At 49.3% G+C, this 19,044-nt stretch overlaps 1 protein-coding gene across 2 annotated transcripts in view; it reads left to right on the forward strand.

The window, feature by feature from the left end:
* The first annotated feature begins 16,825 nt into the window (after positions 1-16,825).
* PLP1 (proteolipid protein 1) overlaps positions 16,826-19,044 on the forward strand; it is an 18,975-nt gene continuing 16,756 nt past the window's right edge. The window contains exon 1 of one of the 2 annotated variants that reach the window (XM_006026523.3): positions 16,826-17,107. In XM_006026523.3, coding sequence (XP_006026585.1) covers positions 17,104-17,107 — 4 coding nt within the window. In that variant the 5' untranslated portion in view covers positions 16,826-17,103. The remainder of the gene's footprint in view (positions 17,108-19,044) is intronic. The other variant, XM_006026524.3, reaches the window with a different exon arrangement.

Below are 19,044 nucleotides of genomic sequence, written 5' to 3' on the forward strand. Positions count from 1 at the left end.
GGGAAAGACTGCAGGCTGACCTGGACAGGTTGGATAAGTGGGCAGAACACAAAAGGTTGCAGTATAACAAGGACAAATATAGAGTGCTGCACCTAGGGCTTAAAAATATCCAGCACACCTACTGGCTGGGGAATGACCCTCTCAGCAGCACTGAAGTGAAAAGGGATCTTGGATTTGTCAGCAGATGCATGATAAATAGAACCAAAGAGGTGATATTTCCCCTCTATGCAGCACTGGTCAGACCGCAGTTGGAGTACTGCGTCCAGTTCTGGGTGCCGTACTTTAAGAAGGATGTGGATAACCTCGAGAGGGTCCAGAGGAGGGCCATTCATATGGTTAAAGGTTTACAAGCCAAGCCCTATGAGGTGAGACTAAGGGACCTGGACCTGTTCAGCCTCCGCAAGAGAAGGCTGAAAGGTGATCTTGTGGCCACCTACAAATTCATTAGTGGGGTGCAGCAAGAAACCGGAGATGCTCTGTTCATCAGGGCACCTCTTGGGGTAACAAGGAGCAATGGTCACAAACTGAAAGAGAGCAGAGTTAGGCTAGACATTAGGAAAAAATTCTTTACAGTAAGGGTGGCCATATCTTGGAATGGGCTTCCAAGGGAGGTGGTGCTCTCCCCTACCTTGGGGGTCTTTAAGAGAAGGCTGGATAGGCATCTGGCTAGGGTCATCTGACCCGGCTGGACTCGATGATCTGTTGAGGTCCCTTGAGACCCTAGCATCTATGAATCTATAAATCTATGACCTGGTGACCGACCTAAATATAGGGGGAAGTCTGGGTGACAGCAACCATGAAACCATCATGCTCACTGTCTGACGTAAGGCAGACAAATCTGATAGTAAGACTGAAGTTTTGGACTTCAAAAATGCCAATTTCAACAAGTTTGGGTCACTAGTAGGGGAAGTGCTGCAGGACCAGGGACCGAAGGTAAAAGGTATGCACGAAGAGTGGTTGTTCCTTAAGGACATGATCCTTGAAACACAAAGGAAGTCCATTCCCATATGGAGAAAAGGTAACCAAAGGGTTGGGAAGCCCTCTTGACTAAACAGGGAAATCACAGTCCTCTTAAGAAAGAATAAAGAAGCTTATAAACAATGGAAGCTTGGGGCGGGTCCCAAGGAGGACTATTCCACAATGGCCTGCATTTGCAGGGAACAGATAAGAAAGGCTAAAGCGGCAACCGAACTTAGATTAGCAATGGGAAACAAGGACGACATGAAGTCCTTCTTTAGGTACATAGGGAACAAGGAAAACAAATGGGAGTGTGGGGCCATTGCTCAACAACTCAGGAGAGCTGGTAATCGGCACCCAGGAGAAAGCTGAACTCCTGAATGACTACTTTGCCTCAGTCTTTCACCAGACCAAGGGGAAAACAACGCCAGGTAGAGTACAGGATGAGCATGGTAGGAATAATCGCCTTCCTACTATTGCCGTAGAATTGGTGTATGACCAATTAAAAAAATTAGACATATAAAAGTCAGTGGGACCAGATGATCTTCATCTGAGAGTGCCGAAGGAGCTGGCCAAAGTCATTGCAGAACCCCTGACGAAACTCTTCCACAACTTGTGGCACTCTGGAGAAGTCCCTGAGGACTGGAAGAGGCCCAATGTTGTGCCCATCCACAAGGAGGGCAGGAGGGAGGACTTACAGGTAACGATAGGCCAGTCAGCCTAACTTCCATCCTAGGGAAAATCCTAGAAAAGTTCATCAAGGAGTCTATCTGTGATAAGCTGGCAGAAGGTAAGATTCTGAATGACAGCCAGCATGGCTTCGTCATGGGCAGGTCTTGCCTTACCAACCTCATCTTCTATGACCAGGTAACTCACCACGTGGACATGAGAGAGCAGGTTGACATTCATAGATTCATTCAGAGATTCATAGATGCTAGGGTCGCAAGGGACCTCAACAGATCATCGAGTCTGACCCCCCTGCCTAGGCAGGAAAGAGGGCTGGGATCAGATGACCCCAGCCAGATGCTTCTCAAGTCATGAGGCATGGGGTAGAGGTGGACAAAGTCACTCAATGAGACCTTAAATACAGCTGCTCTGCAGAGGCATGGACATGTCGAGAGGGCCTACTGAGCTTGAGGGGTGAATTGATTCATAGATTCATAGATGCTAGGGTCGGGAGGGACCTCAACAGATCATCGAGTCTGACCACCTGCATAGGCATGAAAGAGTGCTGGGATCAGATGACCCCAGCCAGATGCTTATCCAGCCTTCTTTTAAAAAACCCCAAGGTAGGGCAGAGTACCACCTCCCTTGGAAGCCCACTCCAAATTTTGGCCACCCTTACCATGAAGAAGTTTTTCCTGATATCTAGCTCAAATCTGCTGTCTGTCAGGTTGTGACCATTGTTCGTTGTTACCCCAAGAGGCGTCCTGGTGAACAGAGCATCTCTGATCCCTTGCCGCATCCCCCTAATGAATTTGTAGGCAGCCACAAGATCACCTCTCAGCCTTCTCTTGTGGAGGCTGAAGAGGTCCAGGTCCTTCAGTCTCTCCTCATAGGGCTTGTCCTGTAAGCCCCTAACCATATGAGTGGCCCTCTTCTAGACCCTCTTGAGTCTTATCAACAGCCTTCTTGAAGTACGGCGCCCAAAACTGGATGCAATACTCCAACTGCGGTCTGACCAATGCCGCATAGAGGGGAAGTATCACCTCCTTGGTTCTATTTGTCATGCATCTGCTGATGCACGATAAAGTGCGGTTAGCTTTGCTGATGATTTTGTCACACTGATGACTCATGTTCATCTTGGAGTCCACTATGACTCCAAGATCTCTTTCTGCTTCTGTGCTGCTGAGAGGGTCACTTCCCAGCCAGTAGGTGTGATGGATATTTTTGCACCCTAGGTGCAGCACTTTGCATTTGTCAATGTTGTACTGCACCCTAGTGTGTACTGCCCACTTTTCTAACCTGTCCAGGTCTGCCTGCAATCGTTCCCTACCCTCTGGAGTGTGCACTTCACCCCACAACTTAGTATCGTCCACAAACGTGGACAGAGTACCCTTCACACCCACATCCAAGTCACTGATGAAGATATTGAAGAATATAGATCTAAGGACCGAACCCTGCAAGACCCCACTACCCATATCCTTCCAGGTCAATACCGACCCATCTACTACCACTCTCTGGGTGTGACCACTAAACCAATTTGCCACCCATCAGACTGTGTAAACATCTATGTCACAGTCTCTTAATTTATTTATGAGAATGGGATGAGATACCATATCGAATGCCTTGCTAAAATCCAAGAAAACAACATCTACCTGTACTCCTTCATCTAAGCATTTTGTGACCCTGTCATAAAACAAAACCAGATTGGTCAAGTATGATCTGCCTGCTACAAATCCATGCTGGTTGCCCTGCTGCATTATTTTTCCCACTGGACTCCCACAAATATGATCCTTCATAATCTTTTCAAAGACCTTTCCAAGGATGGAGGTGAGATTGACTGACCTAAATTACTTAGATCCTTCTTCCTCCCCTTCTTGAAAATAGGGACTTGGTGGTGGGGGTCTGCTACAGACCACCACATCAAGAGGAAGAGCTAGACTTGGAATTCTTGAGGCAACTCTCAGAGACCGTACGGTCTAGGGATGTGGTTGTCATGGGGAACCTAAACTACCCTGACATCTGCTGGGAGGAGCAGTCAGCCAAATCCAACCGTTCACATGGATTCTTAACCTGGGTACAGGACCTAACACAGGAGATATACAGTCCCATTGGGGGAATGCCCTACTGGACTTGGTGTTGGCTACAGGGGATGACCTGTAGGGGAGGTGCAGATTCGTGGTCACCTTGGGGACAGTGATCACCATTCAATAAAATTCACCATAAGGCGTAGGGTGGGCAAGATAACTAGTAGGGTGGAAGTGCTTGACTTTAGGCAGGCTAAAAGTCTGCTGGCCCTTTTGCACTCCTCCGTGACCTGACCCGAGCACCACGAGTGCTCAAACAGCTGTGCCAGTGGTTCTGCTATGACACCATTCAATTCTTTCAGTACTCTTGGATGTGGCTCATCTGGGCCTGCTGACTTGAACACACCCAGTCCATCCAAGTGACTCTGCACCAAATCAGCATCGACAGTTGGTAGGCTGGTGTCCCTCTGATGACCAACTAAGAACCCACTAGGAGATTTATCATGAGCCCTGTTCAGGAACACTGAGGCAAAAAACTCATTGAATAGGTGAGCCTTGTTCCCCCTGTCTGTCACTAATTAATTGATCCTTCTTGTTCAGTAGGGGTCCTATGCTGCCCTGTCCCTTCCTTTTATTCTCTGCACACCTAAAAAAAAAGACGTTTTGTTGTCTTTAATTTGTGTTGCGAGCCACAGCTCTGTAGTTGCTTTGGCTTTTCTAACTGCCTCCCTGCAAGCCAGTATCTCATCATATGCCTTGACATGTATATCTTGACTTCCAAAAGGCCTTTGATCTAGTATCCCATGATGTCCTTGCGAGAAAATTGGAGGATTGTGGGCTTAACTTCAAGACAGTCAGGTGGATGAGATACTGGCTGGATAGGACCCAGAGAGTCATAGTGAATGCATTTGTGTCATCCTGGCAAGAATTGGGCAGCAGTGTCCTGCAGGGGTCGGTGCTTGGTCCAGTACTTTTCAACATCTTTATTAACGATTTGGATGTAGGGGTGAAGAGCTCACTGTCCAAGTTTGTGGATGACACCAAGTTATGGGTAAGCGTGGTCATGCTTGAAGATAGGTTACAGATACAGGTGGACCTAGACAGGCTAGCAAGTTGGGCAGATCAGAACCTGATGAAGTTCAACGTCAAGAAATGTAAAGTGCTCCACCTGGGGATGAGCAATCCCCAACACACCTACAGGCTTGGTGGCACCAAGCTGACCAGCACCACGAATGAAAGGGACCTGGGCATAATAAAAGACCACAGTATGAATATGAGCCAGCAGTGAGATGCTGTAGCCAGTAAGGCAAATAATACTGTGGTATGCATCAACCAATGCACCTCCAGCAAAACCAAGGAGGTGATTCTTCCACTCTACTCAGCACTGGTGAGACCACAGCTGGGGTACTGCGTCCAGTTCTGGGCACCGCACTTTAACAAAGACATGGGCAAGCTTGAGAGAGTCCAAAGAAGAGCTACTCTTATGATCAGAGTCTTACATGGCAAGCCATATGAGGAAAGGCTGAGGGATCTGGGACTCTTCAGCCTGAGGAAAAGAAGGCTGAGAGGGGACCTGGTAGCAGCTTACCGCTACACTAGGGGAGTACATCAAGGGCTCGGTGATCAACTGTTCACCAGGGTACCTGAGGGGAAAACCAGAAGTAATGGCCACAAACCCCTGGAAGACTGATTCAGGCTCAACATTAGGAAAAACATGTTCACAGTCAGGGTGTCCACACTGTGGAATAAGCTCTCTCCAGATGTGGTGCAATCACCTACCCGAGAAATCTTCAAGAGGAGACTAGACAGTCACCTTGTTGATGCTGGATTTGGACCCAGCACCTATACCTTTGTTCTGGGCAGGCACAATCAAACAATACAATACAATACAATACAAACAATCAAACAATTATATATCTACCAATCCTAGGGCTGTTGTCAGAGTCAAAGTACATCTGGTCAGGATGCAGGCTCCACTCTCAGGCTCTCTCTCTTAGGTGTCAGCAGTCTGGAGGTGGGATGTCAAGGCCCACAGCCCCACTCCAGTGGGGTGCATGAGATGGGCTACTGGTATGCCCTTGGTCCATGGTAGCCTCAGGGACCCTTCCCAGGGGACAGGGATGGGGATGGGGATGGGGACCCCTCTCAGGAAGCAAAATGGGGAGGGACAGGGCAATGGGAGGGACCGGACAAAGGGAGGGACGGGAGGTTCCCTTTGTTAATCTCAAGTCTCTGCTTTTGTATTCTCCTTCCCCCTTGATTACTCCTGATGACTCTTCATTCGTGGCTATCTCTGGTTGGTTGTCTCTCTGTGGTCACATGTCCACGTAGCCTTCCGGGCCTTCTCCTAATTTGGGTCTGTTCCCCACAAACCGGGACTTAGGCCCCACTGCTTTCAGGTACCTTGTAGCTGGTGTCACTTATCTAGTGTTAAGGGACAGTATGGTTCATACTTCTTTGGTTTCCAGGCTGTGTGTCCTAGACTGTGTGTCCTTGTTGTGTTAAACAACCCATCTGCCTTGAAGGCTGTGAGCTCATGTTATGGCATGCCCCACTTCAATTCTCAGGCTGTGTCCATCTGTTGGCCTTGTTGTGCTAGACAGTCTGTCTACTTCCAGGGCCATGAGAAGCTGTGTGTACATTTCCCAGGCTCTTTAGAAATCCATTTAACCCCTGCTGCCCATCTTGACTCCTTATAATGCATATATCTATATCTATAAGCCAATTCCAAAAAAAACCCAGGCCTTTAAATACCATTTCTAAGCCAACAACCTGACCCCCAGTTATCTTTCCTGCTTGGTGCAGGGGGGTGGACCCGATGATCTTCCGAGGTCTCTTCCAACCTTACAATCTATGAATCTGAGGGGGAAATAACTTTTCTTTCTTTCCTTTGTAATATTTTCCCTCTCTACCCAGCCCCAGCTCCCAGTGTATTGATGTGGCTTCCCACCCCCAAGCAGGGCACTGGCCAGTTCCAGGAGAGGTTCTTGGGCCTTCTTGTCCCATCACATTGGCTGGAGGAAGCTGGTTTTGCACATAGGGTCTGCCACCTGCCGGCCCTGTCTGCACACTGCAGTTCTCCTGCTGTGGCTTGGACTGCCTGGCTGCCTGTCCTGTGTGCTCTACATCTATGTCCCTGGAAAAGATGCAGCAGCTGAGCCCCCATGTGGAAGGAGCATGTGTGTGCGTGCATGCAAGTTTGGGGCACCTTCATGGGAGGATGAGAGTATGTTTAGCACAGTGAGGATGGATATGGGGGACATTCAGCCAGACTCCTGCATATTTAGCCATTCAACAGCTTTAATAGATATTATTAGTGCCATAATAGCATGGACTGCATTGCTTTAATGGATAGTATTATTGGTGGTGGTGGTTATAGTGATGATAATGATGATAATGATGCTGACTGCAGTTCCTGGAACTTATCATGCAAAATGCTGCGTACTGAATAAAATGGAAGGAACTTACAGTTTATGTGTAAGAACAGAAGCAACAGATGGGGACAGACAGATACACAGGAGGGACCACTGAGGTGATATTGGCCAGCAGTGTGCTCAGCACACCAACTGCCTCACTGTTAGGTTCATTAGAAGACAATGTGATAAAGGAGAGTGGGCCATGGAGGCTGATATCACAGGTCCCGCAGAGGTAGTACTCAACTTCCTGAGATGGTACAGGCCAGGAAGGACCTTGTAAGTGACAACAGCATCTCTTTGAAGTGAAAGAAGTAGGAGGCAGTGGAGAAATGCAGAGAGTGAGGTGAGTGGTCAGTGCATTGAGCCAGGACTGTGCTTTTCTGCAACAGCATTTATGTGGATCAGAGGGGGCAAGATGGCAATTGTCCAGGCTAGAGAGAATAGGCATTGCAGTCATAGATCTGCCATTGTTTAGCCCCTACACAGATGTCAGTGGACTCAGAGCTTTATGTAGCTGGACTTTTAAAAATAGCTGCTGCTTTGGGGAGGTGCTGTTTCCTAGGCTGTTCAGATCAGGGCCCCATGAGCCTGATGTTCAAAATGTGTGGAGCAGCTGCTGCTCCTACTGATGTCATGTGCAGTTCTGGGTACTCAGCACTTCTAAAAATGAGGGCCCCGTTCTCAACTAGATTCCTACTGTTGTGGTTGTTTTAACAGCCCAAGTGCACTGAGCACTTAACACAGATCACAGGTAGCATGAGACCTTGCAGTGAATGGCTTTAAATACGGTGTGCACAGAGTGGCAAGGCTATTACATATTCAAGGAGGTACGTTACAGAGCTGTAGTAATGCAGTTACACAAGACAACCATATGGCTTGGATCAGATATAGATTCCAGCCTGACCACTGCTTTTTCACCCAATGTACTCTAGCCCAGTGGGACACACTGCCACAGGAAAACCAAGAGATCAGGAACTTAGCAGAGTTGAAAAAAGGGAGTTTGTAACACATGTGGAGAAGAAAGACCCAAGGTTCAAAGAGTACCTGGTAACAAATTAATAGGCACTGTCCCTGGAGATGGCTTTCTTCAGCTTTGTTAATCCAGGGCTGCTTCTTTAGAAGCAACTGAGGCTTGTCACTACTGGAGACTGGATAGACCCATTCTGGATTGTTCTGCATTCCCCACCATGCCTGTCTGTTTAGAGCAGATACCATCAGTTCTGCCATGTGATGTTGCTAGAAGGAGATGTGGTAAGAACTGAAGCAAGGTCAAGGGCTCCTAATGTGATCATTCCAGAATGGAGGAGCATGCAGAGATGATTTGCTAGGGACAGGAAAGAGGTACAAGAGCTCTCTCACTGGCAGGGCAGAGAGAGGGCAGGAGGAAGGGCTGTTGCAGAGGAAGGCCTGGTCAGAGCTGCAGGCAAGGGCTATGACAGGCTCTGGGAGCAAAGTGAGAATCAGTGCATTATTCTTTATCTCTATTCTTTAACATAGAATCACAGAAAAGTAGGGTTGGAAGGGACCTCAGGAGATCACTTGGTCCAATCTCCTCCTTGAGGCAGGATCATCTCTCTCCAAACCATCCCATAAAAGTCCTTGTCTAAGCTATTACTAAGCCTGCACAATCAACCCTATTGCAACCTGGGGAGTCCTGGGATAGCAACCTAATCTCCCACAGGTAAAGGAGAGGGACAATGGCAATCAGTGTCCTGCTGCTACATGGGTTATTAAAATGCACATGAGATCCCAGGCAGAGGGCCATGCCCCCAGCAACAGAGGAAGGCAAAAACCCCTGCAGTTCATACCAGTCTGACCATGGGGTAAAATTCCTTCCTGACCCCAAATGTGGTGATCAGTCTGACCCTGAATGGAGGGGCAAGAGCCTTTAACTAGAATCCTCTGGGTTTTAGTCCTAGCAGGAACACTGGCACACTCCAGTCAAACTCTCCAGCCTTGGCCACAGTCAATGCCCAATGTTTCTGAGGAAGGCCTAGAACCTCCTTGATGTAACACCTGGCAATCCTAGACAGTTGTTTGTCCAAGGAGCTCTTTGCGTGCAAAAATGAAGGAACTGTGGCCTGCAGTGCCATGAGGTATTTACAGCCCCCAGCATTCAGCTGGAAACCTGAGGCACATAGAGTTTAACATTATGTGGACTGAGCTTCCCCGACAACCAGAACCCAGGAGTCTTGACTGCCAGGTGGCAGCCCACTTGATCTCCCTCTTGCTGAAGACCAGGATTGTACGCAGCTTCCCAGCTCAGCTGCCTGTGTAGGGGTGGGGCTGGTGCAGTAGGGTGCAGAGGGTGCAGTAGGACTTCCTCTGAAGACCTTCCCAGAGTGACTGGGTTCAGCCTTTCGAGATAATTGTCACAATTAAAAAACCTTCAAGGACTTCAAGGATAATTCAAGGAGCATGTAAGTCCTTTCTGGACTCCCCTCAAGGGACTTCTTCCTTGTTTGTTAATCGTTTATGATGTTAGCCTAATTGTGCTTAAAAAAAGAATCCATTCTCCCAGGGTGGTGATGACCTCAGAACTTGGAGGCTTCAGTGGAGCCCCTGCTAAAGAGGCAGAGTGTGGGCTTAGTTCATTAACCTCTTTGCTGCTGCTGGGCTCTTGCAGCAGCTTTACCAAGTGCCCATGTGATGGCATGTAGGCCTGGGACGATGCTATGGCAGGGAGGCAGATCAAGCACATCCCAGACCATCTGCATCTACCATGAGGCTGGAAGCACCATGGATGCCCTTACGTTGTGCTGATTTGAACTGAAATGTTGTGACACCTTCTTGAATTAGTGCCAGGCAGAGAGCTGGGTGGAGAGTGCTGTCAGATGCAGCTTAACTCTGGCTTGTGCCTTCAGCATCCCAGGTGGTGCAACTCAAGGCAGGCAAAGGTGGGAAAGGAACTCTGGGCACATCAGTTCTAGATGTGCACCAAGATGCCCTATCAGCTGGCCTTTGGGTGACTGAAAAAGACCTGGCCCTGGTTTCATGACAAGAAGTTGGTCTCTTCCCAGTGCCCCATGAGTGTTCAGCACAAGAGCAGGGACTTGCTGCACCATGAGAGGTGACATCCTTCAGTGAGACTGGGATAGCGTCTTCCTCAGCCGGTTCCTGGGGGCTGTGCACAAAGGGGCCATTCCACCTCCTGACAAAAGGCAGGAGATTGCCTTAGATCCCAGGCCAGCTCCCCCTTGCTCGGTGAAACAGGTTCTACCAGCCAAGGTAGGTATTGTTGAGCAGTGACATAACGGCTGTTGTGTTGTGCAGTCACTGCCCTAGCAGTGTCTAGCTCATTGCTTTGTGAAGCCTCTTGGGATACCTTCAGTATAAAGAACCCTATAGAGAAATGATGGGGTTCTTTTCAAGCCCTCAGAGAGACACCTGCCCTGCCCTGCAGGATGTATGGTTGTCACTCCCTCCCAGCAGACACCCTAACCCCAGCCCTCCCAGTGCTGCAGGACTGTGTATCCATTTGCTAGAGGCAGGCTTCCCTGAGACACCAAACTGCAAGAGAATACCCTCAGGGGGTACCCTTTCCCAAAGATTTGTGCTTGAACGTACAGCCAGAGCAACTCAGGGAAGCTGGCAAGAGGGTTCATTGCAGGAACTAAGATCAGCTGTGTCTCCTCTGGGGCCTTTCATTCCCGCAAAGAATAATTATGGTCAAGACAGACTGGGTAAGATCTGAACTGATCCTAACCCAAGTCCAACCTCTTTGGAGCATAATAGTGTTTCTTTGGATGCTTATTCCCCAGGATTCCCCCAGGAGAGGGAGGGCAGAAAGGCCCAGGGAAGGCTGCTCTTTCAGATTTGAGACCCCAGGTTAACATGCCAAATTGTTGCTGGGGAGTTTAGAAAAGCATCCAGACTGCTTGACACTTCTCTGGCTGACTTTTCCATGAGCCCTTATGCATCAGCTGTAATGACAAGCTATGAAGGAACAAAACTTCAGCACAGGACTTGTGTGATCCTGCTCAGCCTACTCAGAGTCAAGTCAATGGCTTCCTTGGCCAGTACTGACCTTTGAGATAGAGTCAATGCTCACGTTCAGCAAGACTTCGGAAAGGTCCCTTGCTCCTCTCCAGACCTGCTCCTTGGCCTGCCCCACAGTCCCAAATGGATTAGTTTTTGGACAAGCTGTGTTTTGAATGCTGCTAGCATTGCAAAGCCAAGGCAGCTGCAGGTGTGAGAGCTGAATTTTATCTGTCTTCTTGTATCATCATTGGTAGTGCATGCTAAGCTCTGCTTCCAGGACTGTTCTTGTTGTGGAGGGAAAGAAGGAGCCAGACACAGCATTATCTCTAGAGGTCCTAGGAAAAGCTGGCAGGGATGGCACATGAAGGCTTCATTCTGACTTGTCAGCTGAATGGATTTCATATGGAAACCACTAATGAGAGGACAGGTAAGAATATCAGAAAGGCCTATTTATCTGTCTGTCTTCTCCAGGCACTATCAGTCTGTGTCTCATTCTCTCTCCCCCTGGCATAAAAGGTCTGATGATCACTGATCAGTATGTGCTTGTTGTTGTTACATGGTATTGTTTCCTTTCCCTCAAATTCACTGTCCTTTTTTCTTCTCAGTGCCCTTAACTTTTGGGCTGTTCCTCTATCCATAGACAGAACCTTTCATTTGCAGCCTGCTAGACTGCAGACAGTGGAGTGAAGGCATATGTGTGGTGAAGGCCTGGGCATCTGCTGACCCCATGCAGCAGGCAGTTCTACTTCATGCTTGCTCCCTGGCAACACCCTGCCTCTGATGTCTGAAGTTCTCACTCTAGGGCCATATCAGCCTCAGCATTCCTCAGGAGTGCTGCAGCTCCTATAGTGACCCAGCCCAGGTGTGGGCAACTAGGGTAGAGCATCAGACTAGGTGATGGTTGGCCTGTTCTGGGGACAGTTCCCATGTAGTGACCAAAAGTGATTTCAGCACAACACAGGCAGGTTTTGATTCTCTAGTGATCCTGTGGACACAGTGATGAATTGTACTGAGTGGCTCTTTGTACAAGCAGACAAGTGGCTCTTTCTATCGTTCCGCTCCACAAGAAGTGTTCATGATGACTGGGTTCCCACATCACAGCACAGCCACTCCAGTGGCCAGGTTTTGTCCTTTAAGACTTGCCAGGCAAACAAAGGAAAAGCCCCAAAGCTTAGGAAACATGGTTATTTAATAGCTGTCTGTAGCAACAACTCCTCACGGTGCTAGAAGTCTATGAGTATGACTAGCAAAAGCAGGACTGTGTTGGCCAGTTTTTATACAAATGATATATTTTGCAATCCCTTTTATTTATAAGGTCTCCAGTCCTGGGTGTGTCTGAAGAGGTGGGGCAGGGTCTTCCTGCTGTCTCTCAGATGGCCTGTATGCATCTGCTCCACAGAGCAATTAATTTAGTTGTGACACTCAGCTTCACCTTCCTATGCACCAAAGGTCCCCTGTGTTGTGCAATGTGCTCTCACTTTGCCCACTGTAAGTGTGAATGTAGGGTGTTCAGGGCCTGGCAGGTTCAGACTCCTTGGCAGCCCAGCACTGTCTGATGTAAAGCTTCTCTCTCCCCTACACCAGGCAGGGACATCTCATTCCTTGTGCCCTTCTCTTCACATTCCCTGTGGTTTGGATGGGGAAGATCCTGCCTCAGGTAGGGGGTTGGACTAGATGACCTCCAGAGGTCCCTTCCATCCCCACTTCTCTATGATTCTCCTGCCCAGCTTGCAGCTCTGAACGAGCAAGGCCACCACATGTACTGCCCCAACACAAAACAAGAAACAAGGAAAGAGGCTTTTAGCTTCCACTGCCATCATCAGTGAGTAGGATCCACTTCTGGTCTCCATTTCACCCCCTCTGAGAAAAAAGAAGGACACCAAGAACTGAAACCCTGTGGTGCTGTTCTTTTCAGGCAGGCAACAGGTTCTGTCACTGCCACTGCTCCCAGTGCCTGGGTGGTATCAGCACACATCCCAGGAGAAGGCACTTGGCATCACCTACAGAAACTGTTACCCAACACAGAGGATACAATGCAGAGTTAAGCAGGGAGAGGCCTCTGGAGCCCCAGGGTAAAGGAGCACAGTAACGGTGACATAAGAATGGTGAGAAAAGGATCTCAGGATGCCAGAGAACACTGCGCTGGGCCTAGGGGCTACAGGGTAAGACAGAAGGTGACTGGGGATGGAGATGATGCTCCCAAGCCATCAGACGAGTCAGTGCTGGGGGTACCTGGGCCTCTGAGATACTTGAGAAGGTGGAGCTGGGTGGGAGGGGGCCATCCAGTTAACAGGGAAGGCAGTTAATAGGGAAGTGCTGGGAAAGGACTGGGATAACAGTGAGGTAACAGTGTTCAGACCATTGCCAGATCTGAGCAATGGACTGTAAGCCAGGTCTATTTAAGTGTCATTGGATTTTATCCCACAGGTCCAGAGCACCAGCTGCTGCATAGTGTCAGGTCCCAGGGAGCAGGAGTAGGACAGTCACTGCTTAGGAATGGTCTTTGAGCTCCTGGGGGGCTTGGGCACAGACACAGACTCTTCTAGGTCCTTTTCATGTGCCAGTAGTGCACCAGTGACCCCTACAGCCCTTTCTCGCAGTTCATAGTCCCCGCTCACAGAATCACTGTGCCAGTACCACTGCACTTGTGCACCAAGAGCCCAGTGTGTGGGGAAGTGGCCATGCTTTTTCTCCAGCCCCATGTGTGCTACCCAGCCTTGACTGAGATGTGGGATGGGCCACTGAGCACAGGGGGTGTGGAGGGTGGGGCAGCTGCCCTGCCTAGGTGGGTGGCAGGTGTGGAGTGGCTGAAGCCCAGTAAGGTAGCCAGCCTCATTGGTCTCTATTCCATGCCCTGAACCTCAGAAATGCAAGGAGCCAGAGGTTCTCCCAGCAAAAGGCCAGCCTGGCACAAAGCAAACCATTTAGCAACATCAGACAATCCAGCCTTGTTCTCTAACAACACGCCTGCTATTTGTGATGCACCCTCAACAGCAGGCTGGAAGGACCATGTTGCCCTCTACAGGCCTCCCTCTGGACTCGCTGGGCTTGCATCTGCCAGGGATCTCAGGCTACAGGGTCTTTAGGGGACATTGGCACCGTCTCCCAGGCAGTGGGTGACCGAGAGGAGGTGACAGTTGATTGGAGCTGCTGGCATCCCAGCTTGAAGGAAGGGAGGCAGGGAGAGAAGAGGGACAGTAGAGGATGGAACAGTGAGGGCTTGCAATCATAGAATCATAGAACATTAGGGTTGGAAGGGACCTCAGGAAGTCACCTAGTCCAACCCCTGCTCAAAGGAGGACCATCTCCAACTAGAGCAGGGGTGGGCAAAATGCGGCCTGGGGGCTGGATGCGTCCCGCCAGGCCATTCTATCTGGCCCACGGGGCCCCTAAAAAATTTAGAAAATTAATATTAATCTGCCCTGGGCTGCCTGTCATGTGGCCCTCGATGGCTTGCTGAAACTCAGTAAGTGGCCCTCTGCTCAAAATAATTAAAGACCTCCAGGGATGGAGATTCCACAACCTCTCTGGGTAAACTGTTCCAGTGCTTTACTACCCTCCTGGTGAGAAAATTCTTCATAATATCTAACTTAAACTTCCCTTGAGACCATTGCTCCTTGTTCTGTTATCTGCCACCGCTGAGAACAATGGCACTTCCAATCAACCAACGTGCTTCATTTACTGTATGGCATTACCGAGGTGTGGGTTTTGGGGGAGATGGACACAGTGCTTGCTGGATGTGGGCTGCCAGGGTAAACACTGAGTGAAGGAGCTGCACCTCACCAGACAGGCCCCAGAGGAGATGCAATGTAAGAGAGAGAGAGAGCGAGTGAGCAGCCCTGCTACTCCCCTCGCTCAGGCACCCAGCATAGGAGGTGTCAGGGCCAGCCTCTGATTACAGTAGGGATTCTCATCAGTGGTATCTGCCAAAGAAACTCACTGAGTCTCCACAGCCCCAAAACCATCTTGGCCATGCCTCCTTCCTACTAACTCCACCCACATTTTGGGTTGCCCTGGTGCCTTCCACTTCCCCCTTGCGGGGATGCAGCAGCAGGGTCCAGGTGGGCTTTCTGCCATCAGACATCTTGGCTTGGAATGTGCAAAGCTCCAGCGAAGTGTTGGCTTGTCACCACAGGGCTTTTCCTGAAGGCACTAAATTGGTACCAGATAGATTCATAGATTCATAGATGTTAGGGTTGGAAGGGACCTCAATAGATCATCGAGTCTGACCCCCTGCATAGGCAGGAAAGAGGGCTGGGGCTAGATGACCCCAGCTAGATGCATATCCAACCTCCTCTTGAAGACCCCCAGGGTAGGGGAGAGCACCACCTCCCTTGGGAGCCCGTTCCAGACCTTGGCCACTCTAACTGTGAAGAAGTTCTTCCTAATGTCCAGTCTAAATCTGCTCTCTGCTAGCTTGTGGCCATTATTTCTTGTAACCCCCAGGGGTGCCTTAGATGACACAGGCTGATGCAGGATATCATGCTCTGGGCAGTTGTGTGATCTTCTTTACCCATCACTTTCTCTTCTCCTTGAGGGGTGTCAGAGGAGCAGGGGATCAGCAAGTTTTCAAGACTGGTCCAGTGTGTGTTGGGAATGGGGATGGAAGCAGGGATCAGGGGTGGGACTCAACATTCCCACATGCTGCAGGCTGAACCCCTGTGGTGTTGTTCTTTTCAGGTAGGCAACAGGTTCTGTCACTGCCACTTTTCCCAGTGCCTGGACCGTATCAGCACACGTCCCAGGAGAAGGCACTTGGCATCACCTACAGAAACTGTTACCCAACACATAGGTTGCAATGCAGAGTTAAGCAGGGAGGGATTATCCAGTGCCCTGAACAGGACAGACCTAGACAGTCCTAAAGACCAGATTCCTCTGCCTACCCATCAGGCAGGGACCATGCATGAGCAGCATGCCTCACCCCTTACATGTCCTAATAGCATGCCTTGCGGGGAGCTGGAGGCAGAATCTCTGGAACTGAGAGAAGAGCATAACTGACGTGGTCCCGTCAGTCTTTGATCTTTCCACTGACACTTCCAGTGAGGGGCTGGTGGAGCAGGATACCATCTAGGTTCCAAACTAGCCCTGTCCTTATCCTGTTCACCCTGTGATTTTCTGACACTCCCCTAAAGGGTCATACTCCCACCACCACTGCCTGGTGTCAGTGCGTTATCTGGTATCTTTCAGAGTATATTAGTGGCCACCCAAACATTGGAATCTAGAGGTAGAGGGAGAAATGGAAACCAGACACTCTTCGCTTCCAGCCCAAAGCACAATAGCTTGGAAACCCAGGAGCCTGGATCTTAACTGCCTCTGGGACTGGGCTGGCTCTGATCTTGAACTCGCCCCAAGCCTAACCTACAAGGCTTTGCAAAGCCCAGGCCCTTTTTGGGTGTTACCATAAACATAAGGCAGAAATGTATTGCTTGGTGGAGAGGGGCCTTCTTTCTTACACACATCCTTCGTGGGAGGTTCATGGCTGAGCTATAGCTAAATGGCTATGGGGCATTTCAGAGGTCAGACCGGGACATATGTTCCCAGGCTGAGTTCCAATGCCATGCCGCAGACATAGCAAATCAAACTAATTTTACTAATCCCCAAAATTCTTCCACCATCTCTTGGATTTAGTCCGTGAGTTTCCAAAAAGCCCTGAATTTGCAACAAGATTCCCTGACCTTCCTACACGAAGCTGCCGAGTGTGTGCGTTCTGAGGGTAGGGACATAAGGGGATTTGTAGCAAAGAGAAGTTGGCAGCCAAAGGCAGTCAGCGAAGATGGAGCAGCTCCCACAATAAGGCAGTATCTCTGATGAGGGGGGGCAAGAGGGGAGGGGGAATGGGAGGAGGAGAAACGGGGGGCCTGTCCCTTTAAGGGGGTTGGCTGTCAATCAGAAAGCCCTTTTCTTTGCTGGGGAAGAGGACAGAGATACTCAGAGAGAAAAAGGAAAGGAAAGGGGAAGGTGAAGAGAGAGAAAAAGAGAGAGGGAAGGATTGTTCCAGCTGAACAAAAACAACACCAAAGGAAAAGCGCCGACAAGGGATTTGACTGAATCCAGAGGCAATGGGTGAGTAGGAACAAAAGCCAACTTTGGAAACTTTAAAGCTAACACAAAAGGGGTTTCTTTACATCAGAGATTTCAGAGCAGATGTATACCTGATTCTGGGGCTAGCATGTGTTCACTGTACTTTGCTTTACCCCAGGGCAGTGGGATGAAGGGACCTGCCCCTAGCTCATGCCATGTTCAGCTAGGATGCACATCTCTGGAGTGGACATGGTTCCATGCTCTCCTCCTGGCATCACGGAGCTTTGGTGCCCACTGAGCTGTTAGATCTTTTGGCTGCAGAGCTGGCACTGTTTTTGGTTGGTGACCTGAGGTCACCTGATGGAAATGGTGACCTGTAGCTCCTTTCCTGGAGGTTCAAGCCCACCTCAAGGCTAAGCACAGGAAAAGATTCAGCTGCAGCTGTTGGGGGGCAGTGGTAGTTCCTCTGAGATTGAATCTCCAGCAGATTTCTGATTTAACACTGAATTTTGTCAATGCCTCTAAACTCTGTGCATGCCAGCAAAGTAGCTTGAAGACTGTGGCCATGGCATTGGGGGTGGGGGGGAGCAGGCAAGAGTCCTTTGACCTAGGGATGCTTGAGGTGTTTAATATAGCTTTCCACCCTTTCCCAAAATCCATGCTTTACATAAGAAGGGGGTAGTTGTTCACCAGCTTTCTGCTTCTGCCACCACCTCCAGGAGAGAAAGCCTTTTCTGGGCCTTCTGCACTCTCACCACTCAACCCCTGCAAGTGGTCCTTCAATCTAGTTTTATCCTGCAAACCCCCAGGCAGGGCTCCATAGTACCTCTGAAACCCACTGCTTTGGTTCTGCCTGCCTCCTTCCTAGGGAAGATGCAACTCCATTGCCTCTGTCTGCCTGGGGAGAAGCCAGTGCAGTGGGGTTTGCATTCTAAAGCTGCTTTTAGTTGAAAATTCCCAGCAGCTGGGGTGAGGGGTAGGGACATAAGTGAAATCGAAGATGTTGTGGTGCTAGCTAAGACATGCCTCCGAGGGAAAGTGTAAGGGGGTTGAAGGCAACTGCAGAGTTCTGCTGCAGGTCACTGGGGCAAGGAGGAGACCCTTCCAGCTGCCATTAGGACCTCAGCTTGGACATGTGCATCTGCTGACAGCAACCACAGACCAGGAGACAAGAAAACACCCAAAAGAAAACAATCATCAGGCTATAGAACAGCAATACAAGGATCAAAACTTGTTTCTGTGGAGAGGAGGAATGAGAAAGCGCTTAGTTTGGGGGTCTGGGACTCTTGGGTTGAATCCCTGCTTAGTCACTGATGTTTGTTGTAATCTCAGGCAAACACCTTCCTGCTCCGTACCTCAGTTTCCCCATTTATAAACAGGGATGAGAATAGTTACCTGCCTCATAGGGATGTTGTGGAAATTCATAAACTTAAAGTTCAAAAGGTGATTTGAAATCCTCAGAGGAATTATACTGCCTAATTAAGAAGTGTTATTACTTCAGGTTTGGCATGCCTTCATGATCCCAGATGCTTTCCACTCTAGACAGTCAGGCAGACAGTTTCTTCATACCCTCCCTGAAAAGCAGCCAATTCTGAGGACAATCATGGCAGCCACCTATCAGTGCACAACAACACTAACAGCTGAGGGCAGGCAGTGAAAGAATCCGGGTCTAACGAAAACTACAGGGAGAATTCAGTGTGCAAATGTCTCATTTTTACAATTAACCTTTTGAATGCAAATGCATGGTTAAAACTGGACCTCTGTTTTTTGATGCAATACCATTAATGTTGGATCTCTAACAGTGAACGTTTTGCTCCTGTAAGTCCAAAGCTCCTGTCTGTGTCTGAGAACAGTGGTTTTTCTCTACCTGGCAACTAAACAAGATGCTTCACTCTGGGAGTAGCAAGAGAACTAGTGCTCATGTCTTGGAGGTTTGGAGACAGTAGCCAGAATGGGGTGGAAGGGGGGGTGAAGGGAAA

Source organism: Alligator sinensis, unplaced genomic scaffold, assembly GCF_000455745.1.
Source record: "Alligator sinensis unplaced genomic scaffold, ASM45574v1 scaffold387_1, whole genome shotgun sequence".
NCBI lineage: Eukaryota > Metazoa > Chordata > Crocodylia > Alligatoridae > Alligator > Alligator sinensis.